Raw genomic sequence first — 26,401 nt, forward strand, 5'->3', positions numbered from 1 at the left:
ACCTTTCAGACTCCAAAATATCAGCCTGAAGGAATACACATCCCCTTACCACACGTTCTCTGCCTTTTCCCCACTTGCACCAAAATGAACCTAGAAGTAAAGATCTCCTTACTCGAAGAGAAAAGGGATCAGCCAGTTCTTGGAATGTGTAGGAGTTGTTACCACGAGCCTGAACAATTACATAAAAACCAAAACACATGAATTCACATCCTTCTACACAATCGCAGATGTCCACAATTATATTCATGACAATATGATTACAATGGCATCGTGCAGAAGACAATCAATAACTAACCATTTTCCAGGAGCCAGCACTCTTCCCCATTCCCCCAAAATGAAATCTACCACTGAGCCAGCACCGAGCACGCGCTACCTTAAACAGGCACCTTTTTTAAGACACCCCACCCAACAATCAGGTCCCCTTCCCTGAACCAGGAAGCGTCAAAGAATGTCCCTGTCCTGGAGTGTGCAAGTACTCTCGTTTATGGCTAACACAAGAGGGCACAATTCTAAGGTGCTTGGAAGTAGGTAAAGAGGAGATGTCAGGAGTAAGTTTTTTACGCAGAGAGTGGTGAGTGCATGGAATAGGCTGCCGGCAACGGAGGTGGAGGCAGATACGACAGGGTCTTTTAAGAGACTCCTGGACGGGTACATGGAGCTTAGAAAAATAGAGGGCTATGAGTAACTCTAGGTAATTTCTATAGTAAGGACATGTTTGGCACAGGTTTGTATGTTTCTATGTTCACAAACAAAACCATCCATGCTGTGTATTAGCCTAGCATGTACCTGTGTAGCATAATGCCAGCACTGCCAGACAGGGATAGTCATAGTCATAGTCATACTTTATTGATCCCGGGGGAAATTGGTTTTTGTTACAGTTGCACCATAAATAATTACATAGTAATAAAACCATAAATAGCTAAGTAGTAATATGTAAATTATGCTAGGAAATAAGTCCAGGACCAGCCTATTGGCTCAGGGTGTCTGACCCTCCAAGGGAGGAGTTGTAAAGTTTGATGGCCACAGGCAGGAATGACTTCCTATGACACTCAGTGCTGCATCTCAGTGGAATGAGTCTCTGGCTGAATGTACTCCTGTGCCCAACCAGTACATTACATAGTGGATGGAAGACATTGTCCAAGATGGCATGCAACTTGGACAGCATCCTCTTTTCAGACACCATCGTCAGAGAGTGCAGTTCCATCCCCACAATATCACTGGCCTTACGAATGAGTTTGTTGATTCTGTTGGTGTCTGCTACCCTCAGCCTGCTGCCCCAGCACACAACGGCAAACATGATTGCACTGGCCACCACAGACTCGTAGAACATCCTCAGCATCATCTGGCAGATGTTAAAGGACCTCAGTCTCCTCAGGAAATTGAGACGGCTCTGACCCTTCTTGTAGACAGCCTCAGTGTTCTTTGACCAGTTTAGTTATTGATAGTGAGAATTACGGGACTACTGGGGGTGGGGGTGGGGGGTAAGGAGTTACTTGTGGCAGACCCACTCTGTCACAACTTGGCACACTGCCCTTCATCAGTCAGGGCATTGAGTTCAGAAGTTGGGAAGTGATGTCATGGCTGTCTATGCAAATCTACGCCATCTGGCTAATTTAATTGTCAACTTTTGCAACAATTGTACAATGAGGTATCTCTTATAGCTCAATGATATATCAATACTGGAACTACCATAGATAGCAAATGCTTTGGAAAACACCATTGCAACTGTCTAACTAGTCTATTGATGTGGTATTATGGACTGCTAATATTCTACCATTTAGACTATTATATACATACCGGTTCATTATAAGCAAAAACCCAACCAAAGCAACAGAAAGTCTTTTCAATAATCCTGCATACTTTTATTTTTAAACTACTACTTTTTGAAAGTTGTCATCGAATCCAATGCATCTCATAACGTTGGTGCCTCTGTCTCATTAGTTGCTGTGTAAAATGTTTTCTCCTCATTGTCTCATGCTTTTGACAAACATTTTACATCTGTTTCCTCTGTTGAATAGTTCTTGGGAATATGTTATCCGGATTTACATAAACGAAGGCTTTCATGATTTTGAACCCTGCTGTCAAAATGGTTGCACAAGTTGAAAGGGTGTTATAAAATAGCATAGGGCATGCTTGCCTTTATTAACCAAGGCATTAAGATCAGCAAGCAAGAAATAAAGTTGTAGCTTTATAAAACTCTGGTTAGGCCACATCTGGAGTTTTGCATTCAGTCCTGGTCACCATGATAGGCTTTGGAGAGGGTGCATCTTTATCTATTGAGATACAGTGCAGAGTTGGCCCTTCTGGTCCTTTGAGACACACTGCCCAGCAACCCCCGACTTTACCCGGGCCTAATCATGGGACAATTAACCTATCAATTGGTAGGTCTTTGGGAATGGAGGAAACTAGAGGAAACCCATGTAGTCACGGGGAGAACGTACAAACTCCTTACAGGCAGCAGCGGGAATTGAACCCAGGTTGCAGGTACCGTAAAGTGTTGCGCTAACCACTACACTGCCGTGCCACCCTATTCGCAGGGGCTAATAACTAGTAAATAGAGACGTGGATCGTGCTAATGTGGTAACAGGGAATCACAAACAAAGCCAGGAAGTAGAGACATGGACTGCTGAAACCGAAGTTTCAGGATCTTCTTTAATCACATTATAGTGTGCACCCATTGTTGTAAGAGAAAATTGGATTTACTGTAGACCTGAGGATAATCATTTTATAATCAGGGCCTAGTCAGTTGTTTAATTAAGGCTTTCTGTAATTACCATTCTGTTATAAAAATGTACAGTAGTATTATCAAACTGGTAATCTTGTCATCTGAGACTGTTACTGTGGTGCAGTAGGTGCAGCAGTTAGCCCAATCACTTCACAGCACCTGCGAGCGCCAACTGGACTTCATTTCCCACTGCTGTCTGTATGGTCTGTACATTCTCCCCTTGCCTGAGCGAGTTTCCTCTGGGTAAGGCGGTTCCCTATGGGCTAGGGTTAGAGAGCTGTTAACATGCCATGTCGGCACCCAGAAGCGTGGCAACACTTGCGAGCTGCCCCCATTCTGCAAAATTACACTTCGTTATAGACTGTAGAGCAGTACAGCACAGGAATGGGCTGTTCAGCCGACACAGTTGAACCAATTAAATTAGTAATCAAGTTGCTAACTAAAGTTTCAATGTGCATGTGACAAATAAAGCTAATCTCTCTATTTAACTGAGGATGTTAAATATGGCCGGCACAGTAGTGTAGTGGCTAGCACAACGCCTTGCAGTACCAATGACCAGGGTTCAATTCCCACAGCTGCCTGAGAGGAATTTGTACTTTCTCCCCATGCCGGGTGGGTTTCCTCCGGGTGCTCCGGTTTCCTCCCACAGTCCAAAGATGTACCGTTTGGTAGGTTAATCGGTCATTGAAAATTGTCCCATGATTAGGCTAGGGATAAATCGGGGTGGGGGGGGTGGGTTCTGGGTGGTGTGGCTCGAAGGGGCTCCTGGTGCACAACTAGTTAAAAAAAATCACCATTATTTCAAACACCAACTCCATGTGGCTTTTCAGTATGCTCCTACAGTGCCGAAGAGGTTCTCCAGGATGCTGCCTGGTTTAGAGAGCATGTGCCATAAGGAGAGGTTGAACAAACTTGGGTTGTCTTCTCTGGAACTGCAGAGACAGAGGGAAAACCTAACAGAAATTTATAAGGTAGGTAGAGTAGCCGGTATCTTTCCCCCAGGTTTGAAATGCGTAATACCAGAGGGCACGCATTCAAGGTGAGAGGACTGTGGTAAGTATTTTCTACACAGGGTGGTGAGTGCCTGGTAGGCATTGCCAGGGGTGGTGGTGGAGGCAGCTACCGTATGGCGGAGGTATTCAAGGGTCTCATAGATAAGAATCAGAATCATATGTCATGAAATTGCAGTACAGTGCAATACATAAAATGTACCATACGTTATAATAAGAAATGTATTAAAAAGTAAATAAATAGTGCTAAAAAAGAACAAAATAGTGAGGTAGCGTTTATGGGTTCATTGTCCATTCAGAAATCTGATGGTGGAGGGGAAGAAGCTGTTCCTAAAATGCTCCTGCAGTTCCTCGCCAGTGGTGGTAATGAAATGACGTTATGTCAAGGCTAATGCACATGATGGAGCTGGCTGAGTTTACAATCCTCTGTCACTTTTTCCCAATCCTGTGCAATGGCTCCTCAGTGCCAGACAGTGATTGATGCAACTAGTTACAATTCTCTCCATGGTACATCTGTAAAAATTTGCTACAGTCTTTGATGGCATACCAAATCTCCTCAAAGTCCTAATTAAATATCGACGCTGGGGTGCCCTCTTTGTAATTGCATCAATATGTTGCACACATGTATATGAAGAGAATGGAGGGATACAGGCCTTGTGCAAGGATTAGTTTAATTACATGTCAAAGGAAATTAAAACATAGAACAGAACTGTACAGTACAGGCCTTTAGGCCTACTACATTAGCCTACTCCACTATTAATTTAACCCTTCCTTCCAACACAGCCATAGGGGCGGCATGGTTGTATAGCGGTTAGCACTAGGCTTTACAGTATCAGTGCTCGGGTTCGATTCCCGCCCTTGCCTGTGAGGAGTTTGTATGTTCTCCCGGTGGCTAGGTGCTCCAGTTTCCTCCCACAGTCCCAAGATATACCGGTTCGTCCTGTGGTTAGGATAGGGTTAAATCAGGGGTTGCTGGGCAGCGTGGCTCAAAGTTCTGGAAGGGCCTACTCTGCACTTTATCTCAATAAAATAAAATAAAAAATAGCCCTCCATTTTTCTTACACCCATGTTCCGAGCTAAGAGTTTCTTAAATGTCTCTACCACCACCCCCAGCAATGCATTCCAGCTACCTACCACTCTCTGTATATAAAAAACACCTACTTCTGACATCTCCTCTGACTTCCACCACTCACCTCTGGTGTTGCTCATTGCCGTCTCCACATGCACAACACCAGAGGCCAGGAATCACCTTGGATTGCTGGAGTTGGGAGCTAACAATATGACCAGATGCTCTATTGTGCTTCAATGCAGGGAACTACGCTCGCTGGCAACTCCTGATTGCAATTGGTGAGTGGATTCGAGGTGCCAGTCAGCTTCCCTGATTCCTTGTTCTATTGAAATCCCAACTATTTCTCCATGTCCGGATATCTGCAGATCTTCTCAGAGGTCATAGATTGACATCACCTAACTTGTCTGGCCTAATGAGAGGAATGACACCTCATATTCTGCAAACACGAGGAAATCTGCAGATGCTGGAATTTCAAGCAAGTCCCCCATCCCTCCCCACCGATCTCCCTCCTGGCACTTATCCTTGTAAGCGGAACAAGTGCTACACATGCCCTTACACTTCCTCCCTCACTACCATTCAGGGCCCCAGACAGTCCTTCCAGGTGAGGCGACACTTCACCTGCGAGTCGGCTGGGGTGATATACTGTGTCCGGTGCTCCCGATGCGGCCTTCTATATATTGGCGAGACCCGACGCAGACTGGGAGACCGCTTTGCTGAACACCTACGCTCTGTCCGCCAAAGAAAGCAGAATCTTCCAGGGGCCACACATTTTAATTCCACATCCCATTCCCATTCTGATATGTCTATCCACGGCCTCCTCTACTGTAAAGATGAAGCCACACTCAGGTTGGAGGAACAACACCTTATATTCTGATTGGTAGCCTCCAACCTGATGGCATGAACATTGACTTCTCAAACTTCCACTAATGTCCCACCACCCACTCATACCCCATCCGTTATTTATTTATATACACACATTCTTTTTCTCTCTCTCCTTTTTCTCCCTCTGTCCCTCTCACTATACCCCTTGCCCACCCTCTGGTTTCCCCCCCTCCCCCTTTTCCTTCTCCCTAGGCCTCCCGTCCCATGATCCTCTCCTTTCTCCAGCCTCGTATCCCTTCTGCCAATCAACTGTCCAACTCTTGGCTCCATCCCTCCCCCTCCTGTCTTCTCCTATCATTTCGGATCTCCCCCTCCCCCTCCCACTTTCAAATCTCTTACTAGCTCTTCTTTCAGTTAGTCCTAACAAAGGGTCTCGGCCCGAAACGTCAACTGTACCTCTTCCTAGAGATGCTGCCTGGCCTGCTGCATTCACCAGCAACTTTTATGTGCGTTCCTCATATTCTGCCTCTGTCTGATATTAACATTGGATTTCCAATTTGAGGTAACTCCCTGTAAAACAGAGATGAGGATGAATTTCTTTACAAGAGTGTGGAATTCAGTGTCACAGACAGCTGTGGAGGCCAAGTCGATGGGCATATTTAAAGCGGAGATTGGTAGGTTCTTGACCAGTTAAGAATGAGAAAGGTTACTGAGAAAAGGCAGGAGAATAGAGTTTAAAGGGAGATGGAATGGCGGAACAGACTTGATGGACCAAATGGCCTAATTCTGCTCCCAAGTCTTATGTTAACTATTACTTCCTGTGTCATCCACCCCTCCTTTCAATACACTTCTTGTCCTCCCTTTTCAATTCCCTTCACACTCACTTTCATTCCCATCTCCCTCTTTGTTCCTCTTTATAGGAGAGAGCAGCACTTTAAGATGAGGGTGGCAACGTTTAAGAGAGGTGTGCGGGGCAGTTTTTACACACAGAGAGTGGTGGGTGCCTGGAATGCCCAGGTCAGGATGGTGGTGGAAGCAGATGTGAAAGAGGCATTCCAGAGTCTTCTAGATAGGCAATTGAAGATGCAAGGAATGGAGGCATGCACACTCAGTGGTCACTTTCTTAGGTACACCTGCTTGTTAATGCAAACATCTAATCGGCCAATCATTGGCAGCAACTCAATGCATAAAAGCATGGAGGCGTGGTCAAGAGGTTCAGTTGTTGTTCAGACCGAATGGGGCAGAAATGTGGCCCAAGTGATTTTGACCGTGGAATGATTGTTGGTGTCAGACCGGGTGGCTTGCGTATCTGAGAAACAGCTGATATCCTGGGATTTCCATGCACAGAAGCCCATAGATTTTACAGAGAATAGGTTACAGCGCAGAAGACCATGGAGATACACTCACTCGGTGGTTACTTTATTTGAGGTACTGGAGGTACCTAATAAACTGGCCACTGAGTGTATACTGAGCAGCATGCTCAGCATCGATGTTGTGGGTCAGACGGCCTGTTCCTGTGCTGTACCCTGCTGTTCTGTATGTTGACTTAGCAGGTTTTGGTAAGATTAACTTCACTCAAGAGATATGGGGTTCTGGGGAAGGGGTGATTGGGAGAGTATGAGGGTTGTGGGCAGATTTACAAAGAGCTGCATCAATGTATTCTGTGTGGTGACCGCTCCCTATATATTTTTCTGTGCACATTCATTTTCTGGCCAGCACTGAAGACAACAATAGCTGTGTTCTCTGAACTGTTCCATGGCTAACGTGCTGCCTCTGACAGCCCAAGATTGGATGAAGTCATTATTGGCAGGGAGAGCAATGGAAGTCAGCTGCTCTCCCTTCAGTCAGTTCGGTAATGGCGCCTTGTACCTAGTGACTGTCATACCACTGAGGTAGGCAGCACCTATAGAAAGGAATAAACAGTCAATATTTTGGGCCAAGACTCTTCATCAGGACTGGGGAAGGAAGGGGGCGGAGGCCAGAATAAGTAAGTGGGGGAGGGGAAAGAATACAAGCTAGAAGGTGACAGGTGAGGCCACGTGGGTGTGAGGGGGTGGGGTGAGTGAAGTGAGAAGTTAGGAGGTGATAGGTGGAAAGGGTAAACAGGTGAAGAAGGAGGAATCTGATAGGAAGGGAGAGTGAATCATGGGAAAAAGGGAAGAAGGAGAGGCTGCAAGGAGAGGTGATAAGCAGTTGAGGAATGAAGATTTATGCGGGGCACCAGAGCGAGGAATGGAAAAAAAAATAAGAGAAGGGGAAGGGGGAGAAATTATTAAAAGGTACAGAAATCAATGTTCATCCCATCAGCAGGCCAGGCAGCATCTCTAGGAAGAGGTACAGTCAACGTTTCAGGCCGAGACCCTTCGTCAGGACGTTTCAGGTCTCGGCCTGAAACGTCGACTGCACCTCTTCCTAGAGTGCTGCCTGGCCTGCTGCGTTCACCAGCAACTTTGATGTGTGTTGCTTGAATTTCCAGCATCTGCAGAATTCCTGTTGTTTGTTGTTCATCCCATCAGGTTGGATGCTTCCCATATGGAATAGGAGGTATTGCTCCTCCAACCTGAGAGTGGTCTCATCGAGGCAGTATAGGAGATCATGATGAAGGGTCTTGGCCCAAAATGTCGACCGTTTATTCTTTTCCATGGATGTTACTTGACTCGCTGAATTCCTCCAGCATTTTGTGTGTGTTGCTATATTTGTAAGGCAGGTTGGATGTAAACAGGCAAAAGCAAGATGAAAACAAAATATCTGCACATAAAAGTACATCATTACTTTTATAAAGATAAATAAAAAGCTCTAGATTAAATGGAGTTTGAAACATTAATATTTAACTATTTTAAAGTGTTGGCGCGTGGCCGTGGTTAAGGCATCGGTTTAGTGATTTGAAGGTCGCTATGTCGAGCCTCAGCTGAGGCAGCGTGTTGTGTCCTTGAGCAAGGCACCTAACCACACATTGCTCTGTGACGACACTGGTGCCAAGCTGTATCGGCCCTAATGCCCTTCCCTTGGACAACATCGGTGGCGTGGAGAGGGGAGACTCGCAGCATGGGCAACTGCCGGTCTTCCATACAACCTTGCCCAGGCCTGCACCCTGGAAACCTTCCAAGGTCAAATCCATGGTCTCAGGAGACTAACGGATTCCTATTAACTCTTTTAGAAGTTGGTCAAAATCTACTGTATAGGTTGGAGTTCCAATGACCAAGGAGTTTACACTGATTTATTGGGCTGCGACTGAGACTGTGTGGAAAGAATTTCACTACCCACTGACGTTCATCACAGTGAGGTGGAGAGGAACTGAGGAGTGTGGGGGGAGGACAACAGGCAGTGCAATTTTATTGTAGCTTCTGTGACAACAGACGCTAAAAATAACTTACAGACAGTTTCAGTGTTGTCTGTAAGACTCAACCTTACAGAACCAATTTGGAATGGAATATTAAGCCACTACCATCAAGCAGGTAATAGGAGCGTCCAAATATACACCAAGTGGCCACTTTATTAGGTGCACTTGTACACCTGCTCATTAAAGCAAGGATCTAATCATCCAAACATGCCACAACAACTCAATGCATTAAAGCATGCAGACATGGTCAAGAGGTTCAGCTGTTGTTCGGACCAAACATCAGAATGGGGAAGAAATGTAATCTTTGACCATGGAAAGATTGTTGGTGTCAGACAGGTTGGTTTGAGTATCTCGAAAACTGACGATCTCTTGGGATTTTCAAGCACAGCAATTTGCATTTTTGTTTGCAAAGAATTAAAAAAAAATCCAGTGAGCAGCAGTTCTGTGAGTGAAACTGTGCACCTAATGAGAGAGGTCAGAGGAGAATAGTCAGACTGGTTCAAGCTGACAGGAAGATGACAGTAAATCAAGTAACCCCCCGTTACAACAGTGGTGTGCAGAAGAGCATCTCTGAATGCACAACATGTTGACCATTGAAGTGGATGGGCTACAGCAGCGAAGACCACAAACATACACTCAGTGGTACTTTATTAGGTACAGGAGCTAACTAATAAAATGGTCACTGTGTATCTTCCCATCCACATTCAATCACCCTTCCTTCTTATGGGAACGCAATGTTATATCCAAGTTATAAAAGGAGTGACATTAACCTACCCCATGAGCTATAATGACTCGATCTGAATTCTTATACCCACTGTAGGTGTGCAAGTGTTATGGAAGAAGTCTCTCTGGATGAATATAAAACACAGTTCAGGATGTAAGAGATTCTGTAGATGCTACAAATCTTAATCAACACACACACAAAGGCTTTGCAGTATATTCCTGCCGCAAAACAACAAATTTACAAAGTATGCCAGTGATAGTAAACCTGATTCTGATTCAGATTAAGTGCTGGAGGACCAACACAGTGAGAAGGGAGCTGAGAAGTGCGGTGGAACGGAGGGATCTGGGAATACAGATTCATAGTTCCTTGAAAGTGGAGTCACAAGTAGATAGAGTCATAAAGAAAGCTTTTGGCACATTGGCCCTCAAACAATCAATGATGAGGCCTAATTTGGAGTATTGTGTCCAGTTTTGGTCACCTACCTTCAGGCAAGATGTAAATAACATTGAAAGAGTGCAGAGAAAATTTGCAAGGAAGTTGTCAGGAGTTGAGGGTCTGAGTTATAGGGAAAAGTTGAATAGGTTAGGATTTTAATCCCTAGAATGTAGAGAATGAGGGGAGATTTACTCGAAGTAAACAAAATTATTAAGGGTATAGATGGAGACTTGCAGACGTTTTACACCCAGATTGGGTGGGACTAGAACTAGTGGTCACGGGTTGAGGATGAAAGGTGAGAAGTTTAAGGGGAACATGAGGGGAAATGTTTTCACTCCTGAGGATGGTGAGAGTACGGAACAAGCTGCCAGCACAAGTGAAGCATGCGGGGTTGATTTCAACATTTAAGTCAATGGGACTGGGCAGGTTAATGTTTCAGCATGGACTAGGTTGGTCAAAGAGCCTGTCTCTGCTGTGGTCTTCTATGACTCTAATGACTGTTCCTGAACTTGGTGTATGGGACCTAGGGCTCCTGTATGTCCTTCCTGATAGCCTCCCTAGAATGTGTTTTATACCATTGCTCATGCATAGGTTACTAACAACAAAAATCAAAAGTTTTTGAGGTTTGCAGTAAGTTAATCAAAATTTCCGTTTTGTTTTATAAAACTCTGTGTCAAAATTTTCAGTTTAAGTTAATTTATGGTAACATCACCTCATTATGTGCCACTGCATGCCAAGCCTGTTTCACACTGAAGTATAGCGAGTAAATTCTTCCTTCCTCCCACCATATGCTCAGCGGCTGGTGTGTGAGACTGCTCTTCTGTGTATCGAACACATCCATGCTGCAAATTGTAGGTAAAGATGCCAAACCAATTCTATTGTTTTACTCCAGTTGCAAAGCAGAGAAGGGAGCTATGTAGAAGGAATGGAGAGTGCGATCTTTGTTTAAAAAACAAATATTAGCTTTAATTGTCACATGTACACTAAAAGCTAGAAACATATGTGAAATGCAGCTATGGCCAACACAGGTCCAAGGACGTGCTGGAGTGGGCTGCAAGTTTTCCCTCGCTTCTGGCACCAACATAACATGCCCACAACTTCCTACCCTTATATCTTTGGAGTCTATGTGGGAGAAAACTGTAGAACCCAGAGAAAACACACACAGTCACAGGGAGAATGTGCAAACTCCTAATAGACAGCAGTTGCGGTTGAACCCCAATCGCTGACACTGTAAAGTGTTATGTTAACTGCTGGCCTAGACTGAACAAATGTTATAATATTAAAAAGACATTTACATGTAAGATTTGCTGCTTTGTTTGAGGCACTTACCTGGTTAAACCTGTGGTGCCTGGTTTCCCTTCAGAAGCTCCAGGTATCTTCCCTATTCCAAAGACATGCTAACTGACCGGCTACAGCAACTTGCTCCGAGTGTGAGTGGAGTGAAGGAGGATGAAAGTCGACTTGATAGAGGTGTATAAGATGATAAGAGGCATAGAAAGAATAGACAGCCAGCACCTATTTTCCCAGTGTGGCAATGGCTAATACCAGAGGACAGTCTTCAAGGCAGGGGTTCCCAACCTGGGATCCACAGAGCCCTCGGTAGAGAACAATGGTATATGAAGGGTAGGGAACCCCTGCTTAAAGGTGGGTGTATGTAGGGGAGATGCCAGAGGTAAGATTTTTACATGGAGAGTGGTAAATGTATGGGACACACTGCTGGATAGGTGATAGAAGGTAATAAATTAGGAACATTTAAGAGATTCTTGGACAGGCCCATGGATGAAAGAAGTATGGATGGTTATGAGCTATGTAGGAGGGACCGGTTAGGTTGATCATAGAGTAGGGTAAAAGCTCAGTACAAAATCATGGGCCAAAGGGATTGTACTATGCTGTACCATCCTATGTTCCCAAAACATTTTGACCTGGATTCAGAACTGGCTTGCCCATAGAAGACAGAGAATGGTAGTCAAAGGGACTTACTCTAGTTGGAGGTCTATAATTAGTGGTGTTCCACAGAGATCTGTACTTGGACCTCTGCGGTTTATTATGTACATGAATGACCTGGTTGAAAATGTAGGTGGGTGGGTCGGTAAGTTTGCAGATGATATGAAGGTTGATGGTGCTGTGAACAGTGTAGAAGACTGGCAAAGGATATAGACCAGTTGCAGATACGGGCAGAAAAATGGCAGATGGAGTTTAAACTGGACAAATGTGAAGTGTTGCACCTTGGTATGTCAAATGCAAAGAGACAGCACACTGTTATGGTACAAGACCCTTTGTAGTGTTGATGAGCAGAAGAATCTTGGGGTCTGAGTTCATAGGTCCCTGAAAGTGGCTACACAGGTTGACTGGGTGGTTAAGAAGGCATACGGCAGAGTTGCCTTTATTAGTTGACGCACTGAGTTCAAAACTCAGGAAATTATGTTGCAGCTTTATAAAACTCTAGTTAGGCTGTACCTGGAGCTTTGCATACATTTCCGGTCACCCCATTATAGAAAGGATAGCAAGACTTTGGAGAGGGTGCAGAAAAAGTTTACCAGGATGCTACCTGGATTAGAGGGCATGTGCTATTAGAAGAGGTTGGGCAAACTTGGGTTGTTTTCTCTGGAGCAGCAGAGGCTGGGTGGAGATCTGACAGAGGTTTATATGATTATGAGAGGCACAGATAAAGTAGACAGACAGTATATTTTCCCCAGGGTTGAAATGCCTAATACCAGAGGGCATGCACTTAAGGTGAGAGGGGGTAATTTCAGAGGAGGTGTGATGGACTTTTTGTTTTACACAGAGAGTTGTGGGAGCCTGGAATAACTGGTATGGTGGAGAGGCAAATACATTTGGGACCTTTATGAGATGCTCAGATAGTTACATGAATATAAGGAAAATGGAAGGTTGTGGGCATTGTGTAGGCATAAGGGATTAGTTTAGCTGGCCATTTGATTACTTTTTTTTGGTTCAGCACAACATTCTGGGCCGAAGGGCCTGTTCCTGTTCTGTGTTCTAAATCAGCCATGATGGAATGACGGAGCAGACTTGGTGGCCTAATTCTGCTCCTTAAATAAGTCATCGGAAAGATAAATAATGAAGTGGTGTTCATGGGTTCATGCTTTGGCCAATTGTTTCATATGATCCCATGTGGACCCCTGCAGCATTTCTTTGTGTTAACGATGTCATATTGCTTCAAGTTGTTGGAACAGACATCAGAGAAACTTCTATCACCACCATTTGAAAACAAATTTTGACAACACTGGAACTGGGTATAAATGATTAGAAAGTGACCGAGCTGCATGGAATGAGATAGGTAAAGAATAGTTGCCTAAAATTCATACAGTGAAATGCATTGTCTGTGTTGACCAGCACAGTCAGGCTTCTAGTACCAGTATAGCATGCTCACAACTCAATGACCCTAACCGTGTGCCTCAGGAATGTGGGAAGAAACTGGAGCACCTGGAGGAAAACCATATGGTCATGGGGAGAATGTACAGACAGCAGTGGGAATCAAACCCTGATCAGTGAATTCCGCATCGTAAAGCCTTATGCTAACTGCTATGCTAACGTGCCTCCCCGAAGCATCATAATAGACTAACTTACAATGTTATTATGGTGTGCCACCAAATGCCACTTGTCACATTAAAGGACTATCGCAGGATGTCTAAACATATGCTTAACAGCCAGATGGTATAGCGATGCAGTTATAACTCTGGATGGTGGCACAGTTTTGTAACATTTGCTCAAAGGTGGTCAAAACTCTCTTCTGCCATCAGGAAGAAGGTACAGGAGCGTCAGGCCTCACACCACCAGGTTCAGGAATAGTTATTACCCCTCAACCATCAGGCTCTTGAACCTAATTGGAAAACTTCATTCAACTTCACTTGCACCATCATTGAAATGTTCCCACAACCAACAGACTCACTTTCAAGGGCTCATCTTATGCTTAAAGTATTAATTGTTTATCTATTTATTTATTTTTGTATTTGCGCAGTTTGTTGTCTTCTGCACTCTTGTTGTATGCCCAAGTTGGGCAGCCTTTCACTGATTTTGTTTTGGTTATTATTCTATAGATTTATTTAGTATGACCACAAAGAAATGTATCTCATATGGTGACACATATATACTTTGATAATAAATCTACTTTGAACTTAGTTAAAAGAGCATACACACATTAAATACTATGTGCATGCAATGGAAAAAATCTGTGGTACTGAGGCACAGCCTCAAGTGAGTTTTTAACCTGCATTGCAGTTGGTCTATATATGGCAGAAACTGCTAATCAGTTTTAAAGTTCAAAGTAAAATTTATTATCAGAGTACGTACATGTCACCACGTACAACCCTAAGATTCTTTTTCCTGCAGGCATACTCAGCAAATCTATAGAATAGTAACTGTAAACAGGATCACCGAAAGAGCAAGAGCATAGAAGATGACAAACCATGCAAATGCAAATACAAATAAATAGCATGAAATAACAAGATAAAGAGTTCTTAAAATTAGATAATTGGTTCTGGGAACATCTCAATAGATGAGTCTAGTTCAATCACAAACAAGAGAAAATCTGCAGATGCTGGAAATCCAAGGAACACATCCAAGAGGAGTGTAGTTATTCTCTTTCATTCAAGAACCTGATGGTTGAGGGGTAGTATCTGTTCTTGAACCTGGTGGTGTGAGTTCTGGGGCACTTGTACTTTTTACCTAATGGCAGCAGCACGAAAAGAGCATGGCCTGGGTGGTGAGGATCTCTGTTGACGGATACTGCTTTCCTATGACTGTGTTTCATGCAGAAGTGCTCAGTGGTTGAGAGGGCTTTACCTGTGATGTACAAAGCCGAATCCACTACCTTTTGTACGATTTTACGTCCAAAGGCATTGGTGTTCTCATACTAGGCTATAGTGCAGCCACTCCTTAGGAAGACTCGCAAGACTCTGCAGACTCCTAAGGAAGTAGAAGTGCTATTGTGCTTTCCTTGCAATTACATTTATATGATGGGTCCAGGACAGGTCCTCTAACATACTGACACCCAGGAGCTTAAATAGAATTGAGCAGCACAGTAGCCAAGCGGTACATGTAACACTTTACAGCACCAACTTTAAGAGGGTTCAATTTCCACTGCCTTCTGTAAGGAGTTTTGTACGTTCACCCTGTGACCTCCGGGTTCTCCAGTTCCTCCCACTTCTAAAGACGCATGAGTTAGGTTGGTAAGTTGTGGGCATGCTATGTTGGCACTGGAAGCATGGGGACACTTGTGGGCTTTTGCCAACACAAGCCTCAGACTGCATGAGTTGTTGCTATAAAACAATGCATTTCCCTGTATGTTTTGATGTACATGAGGCAAATAAAGCTAATCTTTCTTTCCTTTGAATGCAAGTTCAGGCAACAGCATCTCATCTTCCCTCTAAGCATGTTGCAATGTGCACCATTCAGTAGTGAAATCAACAATTTCAGATAGCCTGCCTTTCCAGTTTAACTCTGAGCTGGTCAAATCTGATGAAATATCATTAACCTGCAAAGTAAACTTCACTTTACTTTCTCCATGGAAGTTGCCTGAACTGCTAAGTATTTCCAGTACTTTGTTTTATTTTAGGTTTCTACCATCTGCAGGTTTTTTTTTTTGTATCTTACCATAATACTATAAGACATAGGAACATAATTAAGCCATTCAACCCATTGAACCTGCTCTGTTCTTTGCAGCTTGGCTGACTTATCATTAGCATACCCTCGACGCAAACAATATATTTTACTGTATATTTCGATGTACAAGTGACCACTAAAGCAAATCCTTATCTGGCAGATGTTCTCATAGGAAGCAAATGTTCAATACGTGATTCACACGTGAACTTGAACTGTTCCAAACTGGACAAGCACACCAAGCACAGAGTCATGACCCATTTTCTCCAGTGTTAGTTGATGGTTTATTAGATTTCAACTTGTAACCAGTACCCTTATCCTTCATCATACCCTCTTGACCAGAACGTGACATATAAATTACCAAACTCAACCACACACAACAGAGCTGTTCAGAGATGCTGTACAATAATATCATTACTCTGAGGGAAAAATAGCTTTATTATCTTAACAAACTTCATTTCTTCCTCTTAAAAAGTGCTTTTGTAAAATTATAAATCTAGGCAAAATTAAATAAACAGTTTTGCCACGTCCTTAAGAGGCTCAAGCCATCCATGAGACCATGTTATCTGTGGCCATAACTCTGCAGATGCACCTACCTCGTTACGGTCAAGTTCATTCATATAAACCATTATTGTGTTGCAGTGCATCAGAAGAGAGACTTTGCCAGCAAATAAATAAATTCCATTTATATCTATGTTTTTTTCCTCTCTTAATGTAGATCTGCTAAAAGCACAAAAATGACTTTTAGCAAAACAAAACAGCTTTCCAGAGGACCTAAATGATCCAAGAAACATTTTGCATTGTAAAACTTCAAGTTCCTTTCAAAATAAAATAGTCTAATCTCACTTTACATTATTTGTTCACAGCGGCTACGTCACAGGGGTAAATGTCAAAATAATATTTAAAGTGAACTGAAGTAAAACTGAAAATAAAAAAGCAAATCACAATGAACAATCAATGGTGCCGCCGTCTCTACCAACCCAGCGGCGTTCCCGAGGAGGGTTGGTCTTGTGCGCTAATCTCCAGTATTTTCCAAGACATTGTGCTTTTCTTTCCAAGGTTCAATAATGGGGAGGGTGGCTGTACGGGTTCGATGGCTGCTGTGGCTGATTACCTGGCAAAGAACAGACAATGCACAAATTTCACAGTTAGGTAACATTCGGAATCCGGCTTAATTCTGAATAAAGCGATTGTTAGGCTCTTGATTGATAAAGGAGCTACGCAGGAGGATGGAAGTGCAAAAATAAACAGCCATAATTGAATAGTGGAGCTGATTCAGTGTGCTAAATGTCTGAATAGTGCTCTGATATAGAGACATAGAATCAGGGAAAAGTACAGCACAGAAACATGCCTTTCTGCCCATCTAGTCCATGCTGAACCATTTAAACTGCCTAGTCCCATCGATCTGCACCCAGACCATAGCCCTCCATACCCTTCCTATCCAAACGTCTCTTAAACATTGATTTCGAGCTCACATGCACCACTTGCACTGGCAGCTCATTCCACACTCTCACAACCCTCTGAATGAAGTGTTATTCCCTCATGTTCCTCTTAAACATTTCACCTTTCACCTTTAACACATGACCTCCAGTTGTAGTTCCACCCAACCTCAGTGGAAAAAGCCTGTTTGCATTTACGCTGTCTATACAACCCAGAGATTCTTTTTTGTATACCTCTATCAAATCTCCCCTCAATCTTATGGTCTTATAGTACTTGGAAGTAAACTAGGAGCAGTCCATAGGTGAAAGATAGACGCTGTTTTCACAGTCAATCATAAGTGGTTTTCCATAAATCACAAATGCACAAAATCACTTGATTCAGAAGCCATACCTCCAGAGCAAATAACTGTGTTTATTAACACCAGTTAACACAAATATTTATTATTGTCTTCTGCTGCTTAGTTACAATCGTTGATGGAGATGACCAGCGAAGAAGACAGTGGGATATAGATCAGTCGCTGATGCGGGTGGAGAAATGGTAGACAGAGTTTAACCCAGATAGGTGGGAGGTGTTGCATCTTGGTAGGTTCAATGTAAACAGACAGTACACTGTTCAGGGCAAGACCCTTAAAAGTGTTGATAAAAAGAGGAATCTTGGGGTTCAGGTTCATAGCTCCCTGAAAGTGGCTGTATATGTTGATGAGGGGCTGAGAAGGCATATGGCATGCTTGCCTTTGTTAGCTGGGGCAACAATTTCAACAGGCAGGAAGTTATGTTGCAGCTTTATGAAACTCTAGCTAGGCTGCATCTACAGTACTGCATACAGTTCTGGTCACCCCATTACAGGAAGGATGTCAAAGCTTTGGAGAGGGTGCAGAATGGTAATACCAGCATGCTGCTTGGATTAGAGGGCATGTGCTATAATGAGAGGTTGTTTTCTCTGGAGTGCTGGAGGCTGAGGGGAGATCTGATAGAGGTGTATAAGCTTAAGAGAGGCACAGATAGAAGAGATAGACAGTATCATTTTCTCAGGGTTGAAATGCCCAATAGCAGACATATCAGATGGGATGCATTTAAACAGAGAGGTGGTAATTTATAAAGGAAGGATAAGGGGCAACATTTTTACCTAGGGAGTGGTGGGTGCCAGGAATGCACTGCCCGGAGTGGTGGTAGAGGCAAGTACATTAAGGACTTTCAAAAGACTTTTAGATAGGTACACAAATGTGAGGAAAATGGTATGATATGAACATTGTGTAGGCAGAAGGGCCTATTCCTGAGCTGTGCTGTTGTGTGTTCTAATGGTACTGAATTAGGTGGTCCCACACTCAATGGCTGATTCCAGTGGGCTTCAAGCATCTGTAAATGTTATATTATTTAATAAAGTATCCTTCCACAACTAGCAATAGAAGTGATGGCTTGAGGACATACACAGAATGCTGGAGGAACTCAACATGTCAGGCAGCATCCATGAAAAGGAATTAGCAGTCAACATTTTGGGCTCAGCCCTTCATAAGGATGAGGGGAAGGGGAGAGAGGAGGGGAAGGAGAGGGAGGAGGGAAGGAGGGAGAGGAGGGGAAGGAGGGAGGAGAGAGAGGAGAGGAAGGAGGGAGGAGGGGAAGGAGGGAGGAGGGGAAGAAGGAAGGAGGGGAGGAGGGAGGAGGGGAGGAGGGAGGAGGGGAGGAGGGAGGAGGGGAGGAGGGAGGAGGGGAGGAGGGAGGAGGAGAAGGAGTACAAGCTGGCAAGTGATAGGTAAAACAATGTAAGGGGAGAAGGCATGTTTTTGGGATTCATTTTCTTGCAGGCATTTACAGGAAAATAAAGTGCAATAGAGTTTATGAAAAGCTATACAGAAAAAAGCCAGACAAATAACCAATGTGCACAGAAGACTGATGCCATCAATAGATATAGAGAGATAGATGATGCTGAGAAAAGAGTTGGAGAGCCCTTGAAAGTGATTCTATAGGTTGTGGAAACATTTCAGAGTTGAGGTGAGTGAAGTTATGCATGCCAGTTCAGGAGCCTGATGTTTGTAGGGTAGTAACTGTTCCTGAACCTGGCAAGGTGGGACCTAAAGCTCCTGTATCCCTGACTGAAGGTAGCAGTAAATATGGCCCGGATGTTGGGTTCCTTGATACTGGATGCTGCTTTCTTGTGGAAGTGCTCCTTGTAAAGTGCTGGAGAAACTCATTGGGTTATACAGCATCTATGGAGAGAAAGGGCCAGTCAACGTATCTGGTCAAAGCCTTTCACCTTGTCTCTTTTTCTCTCCACAGATGCTGCCTGATCCACTGATTTCATCCAGCAATTTGTGTGTTACTCCAGACTGCAGCAGGAACTATGCCAATAATGACATTGACAACAATGGGTGTAAAATATTTCGTGGGACAAATAGAAAAAAAAGTATTTTGAAAAGTGGATAAGTTGTCAGAGCCAAATGAAGTATACCACAGGCTGTTAAAAGCAGCAAGCTTCCTAGATCTCAGTTGAAAGGGATTCTTAGAAATCTTTGCAACCATAAAATTAACACAGATAAACAGAAGAGATTTTGCAAATGCTGAAAATCTTGAGGAGCTCAACAGGTCAGGCAGCATCAATGGAGAAAAATAAGTAGTTGACATGTTGGACTAAGACCCTTCATCAGGACTAGAGAGGAAGAGGGTCCGAAGCCAGAATACGAGTGTGGAGGAGGGGAAGGAATACAAACACAAGAGATTCTGTAGACTCTGGAAATCTAAAGCAACGCACACAAAATGCTGGAAGAACTCAGTAGATCAGGCAGCATCTACAGAAAAGTTAACGTTTCAGGCCAAGCCCCTTCATCAGGACTATAACCTGGCTGAAGCCAAGTGAAGGAGAAAGTGGTGGGTGGGGAAGGGGAATGAAGTAAGATATCTGGCAAGTGATAGGTGAAGAAGTAAAAGGCTGAAGGAGGAATCTGACAGGCTTGGCCAGTGGATCGTGGGAGAAAGAGGAGGAGGAGAAGCACCTGAGGGAGGTGATGGGTGGATGAAGAGAACAGATAGAAGGGGAACCAGAATGGAGAATGGAAAAGGGGAGAGTAGGAGGAAGAGGGGAGAAGTCACCATTAGTTAAAGATATCCATCATGTTAGAGTCTACCCAGATGGAATATGAGGTGTCACTCCTCCAACCTAAGAGGGACCTCATTATGACAGTTAAAGAGGCCATGTTGGAATGGGAGATCAGCACAGATGTTGACAGATATACTGTACACAGTTCTTGTTCCACATTGCTGCATTCACCTTTATGAAGAGGTGCACGAATCAGCTTTGCATTAAGCAAAACCATCAAGCATTTAAATTCAAATCTGAATGCAGTACTTACTGGAGAGTTGCTTCTGCAGCTGTCTAACCAATGCTGCTGTCTGTTGTTGCTGCTGGGTCTGTTGCATGCCCTGTCTTGAAAACTTGGGGGAGAAAGAAACATAATTAAAAAGTAATCTGCTTATTATTCCTGTATTGTTATTTCTTCAGGATGTAAGTTCTGCCTATATATGAGAAAAGGTAAAAAGGGTTCATTGTCCAAAGCAGATAACCCATAATACCACTGCTTTTCCCCCTAAGGTTCTTTCATAAAGTAGCACATGACCATTCTCAGTGACCTCCAGTACCTAATGAAGTGGCAACCGAGTGTATGTTTGTGGTCTTTTGCTCATATAGCCCATCCACTTCATGGTTCGATGTTTCGCATGTTCAGAGATGCACACCACCATTGTAATATGTGGTTATTTCAGTAACTGTCACCTTCCTGTCAGCTTGGACCAGCCTGGCCGTTCTCCCTTGACCTCCTTCATTAACAAGGCATTTTTGCCTAAAGAACTGACACTCACTGCATGTTTTACTTTTGCTTTTCACAACCATTCACAAAAACTCGAGAGACTGTTGTACATGAAAATCCCAGAAGAGCAGCATTTTTTGAAATACTCAAACCACCCTGTCTGGCACCAACAATCGTTCAACAGTCAAAGTCCCTTAGATCACATTCTTCCACACTATGATGTTTGGTCTGAACAACAACTGAACCCTTTGACCATTTCTGCATGCTTTTATGCATCGAGTTGCTGCCACATGATTGGCTGATTAGATATTTGCTTTAACGAGCCGGTGTACAGGTGTACCTAATAAAGTGGCTACCGAGTGTAGAATCATAGAAATACACAGTATAGAAACAGACCCCTTTGACCAACCTCAACCATGCTGCCCACTATGCCTATTCCTGCTAATCTCATTTGCCTGTCCATCTCCCTCCATGCCTTTCCTATCTTAGTATCTGTCCAAAAGGTTGTTAGTAGATCTGCCTCTACCATCTCCCATGGAAGCTTTTTCTAGATATTCACCATCCCCTGTGTGAAACCTTACTCTTCAGATCTTGTCAATTTTCTCCCATCTCACATTAAACTGTGCCCTTCAGGTCTAGAATGTTAACTCATGGGAATACCCTATCCATGCCCTCATAGTTTTAAAATCTTTCTAAGACACCCCTCAGCTTCTTCCAGCAAGAATAAACCCAGACTATTCAATCTCTCCTCCAAACCGCCATTCAGGGCAACAACCTGGTGAATTTCCTCTTCTTGTTCTTTTTAAACCTGTCACCCCTACTGGGACACAGGCCGCCAACAGCTGCTTGCCAGAGTCCTCTGTTCTGGGGAGTCTTTCAAATCCAGGTGTAGTCTATCTACATCTCTTCTAGGCAAAGACTGGTCCTCTCCCTGGGATGAGGTCTTTGGATCTTCGTTTGGTGTTTCTGTAGCACTAGGTTTTTATGGGATGGGGTTGCTAGTCCCATGCCCAAACCTCCTATTGCATCCGGTCTTGGGACTGTCCATGGTGGAATTTGAATTTCCTCTGTACTCTCATTATTGCTGTGACCTCCTCCTTGTAGGGTGATGACCAGACAGGCCCACAGTACACCAAGTGTGATTGAACTATGCTATGTAAAACTGCACAACTCTTATGCTCAACACCCTGGCCTATTATCGTAAGCATACTCAGTGCCTTTCCACCTACACTTCCACTTTCAGCAAGTTATGGACAAGCATACCAACATCATCCTACACATCAATGGTCTTAAGGTCACTGCCATTTACTCTATATGTCCCACCAGAACATAACTTCCTAAATTGCTTTACCTCGTACTGACAGTTCTTCCATAAGACAAAGAACTAGAATTAGGCTATTCAGCCCATCGAGTCTGCTCTGCCATTCCATCATGGCTGATTTATTATTCCTCTTAAACCCATTCTCCTGCCTTCTCCCTGTACCTTTTGACGACCTGAATAATCAAGAATCTATCAACCTCGCTTCAAATATACCCAATGATTTGTCCTCCACAGCCAGGGTTGGCAATGAACTCCACAGGTTCACTGCTATCTGGCTAAAGAAATTAATCCTCATCTCTGCTCCAAAAACAATTTCCTTCTATTCTGAGTCTGTGCCTTCTAACCTGGACTTGTCCACTATAGGAAACATCCTCTCCACATCCACTCCATCTAGGACTTTCAGTTTCCAAAAGGTTTCGATGAGATTCCCATGCATTCTTCTAAACTCCAGTGGCAGATCCATCAAATCCTTCTCATATGTCAACTCTTTGTGAATATCACTCCACTATTTAAGAAGGGGGCAAGGAAGCAAAAAGGAAATTATAGACCTGTTAGCTTGACAGCGGTGGTTGGGAAGTTGTTGGAGTCAATTGTCAAGGATGAGGTTACGGAGTACCAGGAGGCATATGACAAGATAAGCAGAACTCGGCATGGTTTCCTTAAAGGAAAATCCTGCCTGACAAACCTTTTGCAATTTTTTGAGGAAATTACATGTAGGCTAGACAAGGGAGATGTAGTGGATGTTGTATATTTAGATTTTCAGAAGGCCTTTGACAAGGTGCCACACATGAGGTGCTTAACAAGATAAGAGCCCATGGAATTATGGGAAAGTTACATATGTGGATAGAGCGTTGGCTGATTGGCAGGAAACAGAGAGTGGGAATAAAGGGATCCTATTCTAGTTGGCTGCCAGTTACCAGTGGTGTTCTACAGGGGTCCGTGTTGGGGCCGCTTCTTTTTACGTTGTACATCAACAATTTGGATTATGGAATAGATGGCTTTGTGGCTAAGTTTGCTGATGATACGAAGATAGGTGGAGGGGCCGGTAGTGCTGAGGAAACAGAGTCTGCAGAGAGTCTTGGATAGATTGGAAGAATGGGCAAAGAAGTGGCAAATGAAATACAATGTTGGAAAGTGTATGGTTATACACTTTGGCAGAAGAAATAAACAGGCAGACTATTATTTAAAGGGGGGGGGGGAGAATTCAAAGTTCTGAGATGCAATGGCACTTGGGAGTGCAGGATACCCTTAAGGTTAACCTCCAGGTTGAGTCAGTAGTGAAGAAGGCGAATGCAATGTTGGCATTCATTTCTAGAGGAATAGAGTATAGGAGCAGGGATGTGATGTTGAGGCTCTATAAGGCACTGGTAAAACCTCACTTGGAATACTGTAGGCAGTTTTGGGCTCCTTATTTAAGAAAGGATGTGCTGACATTGGAGAGGGTTCAGAGAAGATCCACTAGAATGATTCTGGGAATGAGAGGGTTAACATATGAGGCATGTTTGTCCGCTCTTGGACTGTATTCCTTGGAGTTTAGAAGAATGAGGGGGGACCTCATAGAAACATTTCGAATGTTGAAAGGCATGGACAGAGTGGATATGGCAAAATTGTTTCCCATGGTGGGGGAGTCTAGTACGAGAGGGCATGACTTAAGAATTGAAGGGTGCCCATTCAGAACAGAGGTGCAAAAAAATTTTTTTTAGCCAGAGGGTGGTGAATCTATGGAACTTGTTGCCATGGGCAGCAGTGGAGGCCAAGTCATTGGGCGCATTTAAGTCAGAGATTCATAGTTATTTGAGTAGCCAGGGCATCAAAGGTTATGGTGAGAAGACGGGGGAGTGGGACTAAATGGGAGAATGGATCAGCTCATGATAAAATGGTGGAGCAGAATCGATGGGCCGAATGGCCGACTTCTGCTCCTTTGTCTTATGGTCTTTCATTCCTGTGATCATTCTTGTGAAACTCCTCTGGACTCTCTCCAATGCCAGCACATATTTTCTTAGATAAGGGCCCCAAAACTACTCACAATACTGACTAATGCCTTATAAAGCTTTAGCATCACATACTTGCTTTTATATTCTGGTCCTCTGAGAATGAATACCAACATTACATTTGCCTTCCTTAACATTGACTCAACCTGTAAGTTAATCTTTAGGGTATCCTGCTTAATGACTCGCAAGATCATGTGTACCTCTGATTTCTTAATTTGGTCTCCATTTAGAAAATAGTCAACGTTTTATTCCTTTATCAAAGTGCATGACCATATACTTTATTACACTGTATTCCATCTGCCACTACTTTGTCCATTTTCCTAATGTGTTTAAGTGCTTTTGCGGGTTCCTCAACATCACCCGCCCCCCCATCTCTTTTTAGGTCATCTGAAAACTTGGTCACAAAGCTAACAATTCCGTTATCCATCTCCACTCTATTTGTTTTCATGATGTGGCTTTTCATTCCTGAACATCTAGAACACCTGTCCTCACTCCACAGCTCCAACATCCCTCCGACCTGATATAACAGCGATAGGGTTCCTCATGTCCTCACCTAGTGAACCACAAGCCTCCCCATCCAACACATAATTTTCTGCAACTTCAACCATCTCAAACAGGATTCAAACACCAGGCACTCGGTTTCCTCTCCCATGCTTGCTCTGTAGGGATCGCTCTCTGTGTTACTCCCTTGTCCTCTTGACGTCCCCGCTGATTCCCACCTCTCCAGCCCTCGAGACACTTATCCGTACACCAGTCTCATATGTTATACATCTCCTGCCTCCCCACAATTCAGTGCCCTAAAAACTCCTTCCAGTTGAGGGGCCACTTCGTTTGTGAGTGCATAAGACCATAAGAGCACAAAACATAGGAGCAGAATTAGGCCATTTGGCCTATTGAGTCTGGTCTGCCATTCCATCATGCCTGATTTATTATCCCTTCAACTCATTCTCCTGCTTCTTCCTGCAACTTTGACACCCTTAGTATTTAATTGATTACAGCTCAGCATTTGACACAATCATACCATCATTTCTAATCAACAAGCTCCAAAAACTGGACCTCTGTTACCTCCCTCTGCAATTGGATCCTTGACTTCCTCACTGGGAGACCACAATCTGTGTGGATCAGAAATAACATTTCCTCACTGTCAATAAGCAATGGTACACCTCAAGGATGCACGCTTAGTCCACTGCTCTACTCTCCCTACACCCACGACTACGTGGCTAGGCACAGCTCAAATGCCATCCATAAATTTGTTGATGACCTAACTACTACTGGTAGAATTGCCGTTGGTGACAAGAAGTGTATAGGAGCAAGATAGATCAGCCAGGGATCAGCCACATCTACAACTTTGCACTCAACGTCAATAAGACCATGGAATTTACTTTGGATTTCAGGAAGGGGAAGTTGAGAGAATTCACACCAGTCCTCATCAAGGAATCAACAGTGGAAAGAGACACATGTTTCAAGTTCCTGGGTGTCAACTTCTCTAAGGTTCTATCTGGGGCCCAACATATTGTTGCAATTACAAAGAAAGCACGACAGCAACTACTGTATATTTTATTAGGAATTTGAGGAGAATTGTTATGTCACTAAAGACACTTCCAAATTTTCTACAGATGTACTGTGGAGCGGTTGCATCACCTTCTGGAACCCTCTCCAATGCCAGCACATCCTTTCTTAGATAAGTGACCCAAAACTGCTCACAATATTTCAAGTGAGCAATAAAACATCAGCATTGCATCTTTGCATTGTTCTAGTCCTTTCAAAACGAATGGAACTCAATGCACAAAAGCTTGCAGATATGGTTAAGAGGTACAGTTGATGTTTAAACCAAACATCAGAATGGGGAAGAAATGTAATCTAAGTCACTTTGATTATGGAATGATTACTGGTGCCAGATGGGGTGATTTGAGTATCTTAGAAACTACTGATCTCTTGGGATTTTCGCGCACAACAGTCTGTAGAGAACTGTGCGAAAAACATATCCAGTTAGCAGCAGTTTTGTGGGTGAAAACGCCTTGCTAATGAGAGAGGCCAGAGGAGAATGGCCAGACTGGTTCAAGCTGACAGGAAGGCGACAGCAACTCAAATAACCACACATTACAACAG

General features: G+C 43.6%; 1 protein-coding gene across 2 annotated transcripts in view; it reads right to left on the reverse strand.

Annotated features, from left to right (window-relative positions):
* Positions 1-16,015: 16,015 nt before the first annotated feature.
* The window catches only part of LOC134345137 (mediator of RNA polymerase II transcription subunit 12-like protein), a 709,294-nt gene continuing 698,908 nt past the window's right edge, over positions 16,016-26,401 (reverse strand). For both annotated transcript variants that reach the window (XM_063045338.1, XM_063045337.1), the window contains exons 45-46: positions 20,528-20,609; positions 16,016-16,858 (exon numbers count right to left, since the gene is read on the reverse strand). In XM_063045338.1, the coding sequence (XP_062901408.1) occupies positions 16,806-16,858; positions 20,528-20,609 (135 nt within the window). In that variant the 3' untranslated portion in view covers positions 16,016-16,805. The remainder of the gene's footprint in view (positions 16,859-20,527; positions 20,610-26,401) is intronic.

The sequence above is a fragment of the Mobula hypostoma genome, chromosome 4 (assembly GCF_963921235.1).
Source record: "Mobula hypostoma chromosome 4, sMobHyp1.1, whole genome shotgun sequence".
Taxonomy (NCBI): domain Eukaryota; kingdom Metazoa; phylum Chordata; class Chondrichthyes; order Myliobatiformes; family Myliobatidae; genus Mobula; species Mobula hypostoma.